A 6,715-nucleotide genomic window follows, 5' to 3' on the forward strand; every position below is an offset into this window, starting at 1 on the left:
ATATGTTCTTGATCAAGCTTTCTTATGATGATTCTAACTTAGCTTTTGATTCTAAAACTTGCTGAATTGTGTTGTGTTCTTGAGAGAGTGTTTGAGTATGTGTGTTTTTAGTTAGAAAAATATGAAGTAGAAATGAAAATGGAATGGATGTATAAGTAGTAAAGATGGCATGAGGTTAAGGTAAGTGTATAGGATCCTTATGTTAAATTTTAGCTAAATGGTTAATACTAGTTGTCAATCCATGGCTCCCACATGTTTCTTGCTGTCCTAGGGTTAGTAAGATGCAGATTTTTATGTGTATATACCAATAGTATATACGTATAGAAACTGGTTACAATATGGGTATAAATACCGTATGAATACGAGTAGAATTCTTGATGGAATTGAATGGGAATATGAATATATCTATCTTTCTTGAGTATAAGTATATTAATATATGTATTTAAGTCTTTCAAAAGTGTATTAATACATCTTAATACAATACATATATATTGATTTTAACTTAAGAGTTAATACGTCGATAATCGATACATATATGTATATTGTTTCAAAGTCTTTAAGTTAGTAGTCTCCTCTTATATATATAACTCATTGTTATTATACTTAATGAGATACTTAGATATCATTTAATCAAATCATAATATATATATATATATATATATATATATATATATATATATATATATATATATATATATATATATATATACAAATATATATTCCTTTAATTAATTATTACGATATATGACGTTCGTGAATCGTCAGACATATTGGGTGGCCAAACGTTTGTATAAAATTCATTCCAAATAACCAAGTCTTAATAAATTTGATTGCCTAACATGTTGGAAACCTTAATTATGTAAATATTAATCTTCTATATATTAGCAGAAAAATCCGGGTCGTTACAACACAGATTATGAAAAATGTATTTGTGTAATGGGTATACATTTGGTTAAATATAGGTGTTTTATTGTTGTATATCACGGTGAATATATTAAGCATATGACTCCAAGCAAAATGTATGTATAATAAAAAATCTATGTGTAATTGTAAATGTGTATACATATACATACACACACACAAACACACACACACACTATATATATATATATATATATATATATATATATATATATATATATATATATATATATATATATATACATATACTTGTATACATTATTTGTCGACTTATTTATGTATTTCGGGTGTTAATGGATACATCAATGGATGTTAATTTTCATCCATATTCACTTAATTTCAGCTCATTCATATCCGTTTAATTTTAGCTCATCAATATCCATTATTCATTCATTTAGATCTTTCATATTGACTATCAATCTGACGGATCAGATGAATACTTGTTGAATCGGGTGACCATTGTTATCTTAAGGGTGAGCGCACACTTTAAGATCTAAGGAAATTAAATTATTTCTTTCATTTTTTTTTTTTTTTTGTATGTTCAACGATTAAAAGAAGGCAAAGTTAGACGCGAAGCCATATTTTGAAGATGAGAGTGGCTTATTCGATAAACAGATATTATTTCTATAATTTTTAATTAATAATAATGTAAAACAATCTAATATTTGAAGAGATAATGAGCTACTTGTATATTATATGAATTTTGAATGATTGAGCCAATTAATTTACAATTATTTGAACATAATAATATATTTGAAGCTTGCTCATTGAGAGATGCGTATAATTATTTGGCCCATACAATACAATTGAGAATTAGGCTTTATTTGAACATTGAGGGAGGCTAAGCACTACTCAATTTCTCCTTGTCTCCGCCTCTGGGCAAAGTAATATCATCATGTTGATGTAATTAAGTAACATACTTGTTTATAGATTTGCAAATACGAGTAATTAATTACCGTATTTATTTATAGATTTAGATTTGCAAATCAAAGTATTACGATATATAAATAGAAGTTATGTAATCGTATTTTTTTTTTTTTTTACTATCATCATGTTTATAACGAATAACGAATTTAGTCTAGGCATGTAAGCATAGTTATCTATTACGACGGAGTAGAATGAAACTGTAAGTGATGATGTATATTGTATAAATTTTTCGGTTAAGTGCATCGAAACGTAACTAATTAAGTAATTAATTAACTTTTTCTTCAGTATAAAGATAACTTTCATTAGTTCTCGGGTAGATGAATATATGTTTGAATGTCTCTCTTTACCCTTGGATAGAATGAAATGTTTGTTTTGTTTTTGTCAAAGATTCGTGGATGTGAACTAAAAGTATTTATGATGAATAGTAAAGACGGTTTATTTATATTTATGCAAATTAACTTAATCTCGTCTACGATTTTTCAGAAAGAATAGGACATTATTTTATCATATGTTTTCAGAAAAATAATCTGTCTGCAGTAAAAACGTCTGTAGATGCGCAGACATAAGACATAATAAGATCTACACACTGAGAATCAAATGACACCTTAATGTTGTTGATATTGAGTAGTATGCGTTCATCAACTAGTCGAATGTATAATGTGTTGTTGATTGTTACCGCATTAATATTTTTCGTTATCATAATTGATTATCGTAGTTAGTATTTTATGTGGTATCCAGTGATTGAAATCACTTGTATCCTTAAGACTAGTTAAGGGTAATCTATCTATATCTATATCTATATCTATATTCTATATTTCTATATTATATATAATAACAAAGTCTAATTTAGCTAATCATTATCCAAAAAATTTAAATGGACTAAAAGGGGCCCTTGAATTAAATACTATCTTTCAATAACAACCATTAGGTTGCTTGATCACTCAACATTTGTCTCTCTCTTCTATTTCATTTCTTTGTTTACTAAACTACCCTCCTCTTAACAAACGGCGCCTAATGAAAATACGGGCTAGGTTGAACTTCAACGATAGCTTCATAGATACCTTTGAATCAAACAACGAATGTTGAGGACGATCAAAAAAGCATCCGGATACTTCAACCGATTTGCGAGAATAATCAATTTTGTTGTATCTCACCAACCATCGGTAACTGTTAATCCATTCCATTTTGTACGTTTTGTTCAATTGTTTGGTTTTATCAACATATGTATTCAATAATCGATGGTAATTCATTTGTTAATCGATAGTTAATTGTTTGTGAATACATATGATTTGTGTTTTGTTTTGAATTGCAAATTTTAGGGTTTGTGAAAACGTCAATAGGGTTTGTGAACACATCAGGTAATCAGGGTTTGCAAAATCAAGGTTAGTATCATATAATTAGGGTTCGCAAAATCAAAAGGTGAAATTGAATCTTATCCTTCTTCACGATTTGTAAGAAAAATAACATGTATCTCTCTTATTTCAATTTGTTTATTGTTTATTGAAAAATAACATATGATACTTTTGCTAAATGATCTTAGGATTGACAACATATATCAGTAAGATGTTATGTTACTTTCTTGAAACTCTTGATAGCAATCTCATAACTATTGTTACAATAATCTAGATTTATGCATAGAACCCAAATTTCGTTTTATTCTTTGTTTTTGTCTAAGTTTTAAGTGAATCATAAATTTGTGTTATTGTTAAAGGTTTGTTTGGTGTCTCCTACCCTTTCTAATGAAATTTTGGAGATGACCAGCAAATTCATGACTGATCCTGTTCGTATCCTTGTAAAACGTGATGAATTGACTCTTGAGGTGAGGTATCTTTAATATGAATTATTTTGACTTACAAAATCCGATAGTTTTACCTCACTTATTTTTCTTTGTCAGGGAATAAAACAATTCTTATTTGCAGTAGAGAGCGAAAATTGGAAATTCAATACTCTCTGTGATTTCTATGATACTCTTACAATCACCCAGGTTGTAATCCTTTGTAACACAAAGCGAAAAGGTAACACGTGTTTAGTCCCTTTCTCTATTTCTCATATCATTAAATTATTGAAATATGTTATTTTGGCTTACAAGATGAGATTATTATACCTCACTTGTGTTAGTATGTTGAAAAGTAATTCACTACAACCAATTTGGGCTTTCATTTTAAAAAAAAAGAAAAACAACATCCAGCAACTCTAGATTTTTTCTAATTTTCAATAACAAATAACATTCCGGTGTGGATTGGTTAACTGAGAAGATGCCTGAGAACAACTTGGTTGTATCTGCAAATCTGCGATGCGTGGAGACATGCCTCAGAAGAAGCGAGATGCAAATATGGAAGAGTTCCGATCTGGTGTTACTCGTGTTCTGATCACCATTGATGTGTTGGCCTGAGGATTGGATGTTCAACAGGTAGGTATGGCTATATATCTATCTGTTTTTCTTTATCTGATAACTCATTTTATATTTGTCTATTTTACTTGATTTGGATTACACATTTTGACCTTTAAATTTAGATGTCAACGTATATAGATGTCATACGATATTTTTTTTTTTTTTTTTTTTTTTGCTTTGTATTAGGTGTCCCTGGTGATATACAAATTTAGATGTCCCTCGTGATTTATTCTTTTAATATGTCCCTGATGATATTCTTTAAATTTAGATGTTTAATATACAAATTTTATATGTACTAAAAATATATATGGACAAAAAGTGCCCTTGACATATAAAGCCTATTAATCTCTCTATGGAAATCTTTAATTTAATCAAAATTTTCAGACAAACAACTTCAAGATACCATTCAATCGAAAAAAATCGCAAATTTATTACGATCTACGTCTCCATTTGAAAGGGGATCTTTTTATTACCCACTAATGTTTATTGTTTGTATTCATTAATCAAGTTTTAGAAAGACAAATGGTTGAGTAGTCACTATGTGTTAGCTTATATGGAGCTATGGAGGTCGACTCCTGTTTTTTTTTTTACTCAACACAAATCTGAATTTTTTTAGTAACGTTGTGCATAGGGTATTTTGCCAAAAGACTAGCATTAAACCTAACTTGCAAGAAATTATATGTTATTCTCAAATTATATTGATGCATTCGTACCTCTTGAAAGTTATACCATTCTAAAAACGAAGGGTTTTGGAAATGGATTATGATCAATGTTTGATTTTTTTTTTTTTTTTTTTTTTTTGTTACTTCGACTACTTGTTTGAATTTTTTGGCTCGTGATTCTCCAAATGCGAAAGTTATGGCAGAAAATCCTTGACGCCGTCGTGTGGATACAAAAGCTATGGTTTTCAGAGTCTTAATATATACATTGGTATGTTACGCTCTTTGTCATCCTTCAATTTCATGATTTACCGTTTTCTATATTTTTTAGGGCAAAAACACTTTTTTCAGTATTCAACGATTATAATTTGAAACACAATCATAATTTGTAATTTGTATTCAACTCATTGAATAATAACTTTGACATTATTTAGTAAAAAGTGGCTTATATGCTTTTAAGGGATCTTTTATCTTTTATAATCGTATACAAGTGAATAAATATGCAGAGGATGAACTGGAGGCTAGACTTGATGGTTTAGAAGGTGAGCTTGAAGCAGAGTTTCTGAAGCCTACCACAACAGCTATTGCATTTTATTCTTCTTAAACTACTTTTAAAGCTTTTCATATAGACCAGCATATTTTATGGGGTTAGAACAATAACAAGTGTCTTGAATATTACGGGTTCCACTTCTTTTATTTTGTTTGAGAAACATCTCTCGAAATATATCAACATGAGTGTTGGATAAGAATAGAAATTTGGAAGTGTGTGTTTTTTATATGTTATTAACTACAATAAAGTATGATCGTTAGTTATCCTTTCGTAATAAATAATATTGTTTTATTACTATGACCCACATATACTACCAACCGACTAGCTAGAATTTTCACGTATTTTTGTATTGTAACATGCTGTTACAACAACAACAACAATACTCAATCCCACGAAAGTGAGGTATGAGAGAGGTGGGTGTAGACAATCATTCCTCGTACCCTAGATTAGAAGGAAGTCACTACTTCATCCGCGGGTATAGAACCCTCGACTAGATAAGGTCGTCCCTCCCTCTACTCTAGAGCAAAAGAGATTACTTCCTAAAGGACCTCCGGCCAGAAATGCTCATAAAAACGAAATAGGGAGGGCAAATGATACTTACCTGAAAGAGTTATGTGCGCCTAGAAAGATGCAACCAAACACAGTAACCATAAAAGAGAACACATATAGCAGTAATGCACAACAGAATGACATATAGCATGGATAATATGGCATATAACATGGATAATATAGTGCACATAACCATTTAATTTCAAATAGGCATACAGACAAACAAAATACATACATACATACATACATACATACATACATACATATATATATATATATATATATATATATATATATATATATATATATATATATATATATATATATATATATATATACCCCCCCACGCACCACACATAAACATGGATAAACACTCATGCTTAAACATATATACATATAGATACATCCGTAGATATATATACCTAGGTACAGATACAAGGCAGACAAACATATATACACTTTGATACATAGATACATATATAGATACAAACATATACATAGATACCGGGGCATATATAGTGGTAGGATCAAGAGGGAAGTAACCATTCGGGGGGAAGCGGGGGGAAGCAAAAACTTTTTTTTTCGTTTTTTGAAAAAATTCAAGAACATTATAGATGAGATGAAAATATGAACATTTAGTAGAGACACTTTGTGATAAATGTTTTTATTTTGGCGGGAAAACGCTCGAAGAAGTAATATATAACAATTATCGTGTTT

General features: G+C 29.5%; 1 protein-coding gene across 3 annotated transcripts; it reads left to right on the plus strand.

Annotated features, from left to right (window-relative positions):
• Positions 1-2,836: 2,836 nt before the first annotated feature.
• Positions 2,837-5,691, plus strand: LOC139866817 (eukaryotic initiation factor 4A-III homolog B-like). Of its 3 annotated transcripts, XM_071855107.1 has the most exons (5): positions 2,837-3,011; positions 3,560-3,667; positions 3,743-3,863; positions 4,104-4,258; positions 5,406-5,691. In XM_071855107.1, the coding sequence occupies exons 1-4, from the start codon at positions 2,928-2,930 to the stop codon at positions 4,109-4,111; spliced, it is 321 nt and encodes a 106-aa protein (XP_071711208.1). In that variant the 5' UTR covers positions 2,837-2,927; the 3' UTR covers positions 4,112-4,258; positions 5,406-5,691. The 3 variants fall into 3 exon arrangements, 1 of the variants encoding a protein (XP_071711208.1); XR_011765636.1 differs by having other exon boundaries at positions 3,168-3,667; positions 3,743-4,258; XR_011765635.1 differs by lacking the exon at positions 5,406-5,691 and adding an exon at positions 5,097-5,151 and having other exon boundaries at positions 2,837-3,667; positions 3,743-4,258.
• The last annotated feature ends 1,024 nt before the right edge of the window (positions 5,692-6,715 follow it).

This window comes from Rutidosis leptorrhynchoides, chromosome 9, assembly GCF_046630445.1.
Source record: "Rutidosis leptorrhynchoides isolate AG116_Rl617_1_P2 chromosome 9, CSIRO_AGI_Rlap_v1, whole genome shotgun sequence".
Taxonomy (NCBI): Eukaryota; Viridiplantae; Streptophyta; class Magnoliopsida; order Asterales; family Asteraceae; genus Rutidosis; species Rutidosis leptorrhynchoides.

Excerpts from the sequence above, each read along its gene's own strand:
- LOC139866817 (XM_071855107.1), top strand. The coding sequence starts at position 2,928 with ATGTTGAGGACGATCAAAAAAGCATCCGGATACTTCAACCGATTTGCG. Across the intron at positions 3,012-3,559 it reads TTGTATCTCACCAACCATCG|GTTTGTTTGGTGTCTCCTAC; the intron begins GTAACTGTTAAT and ends TTATTGTTAAAG. Across the intron at positions 3,668-3,742 it reads GTGATGAATTGACTCTTGAG|GGAATAAAACAATTCTTATT; the intron begins GTGAGGTATCTT and ends TTTCTTTGTCAG.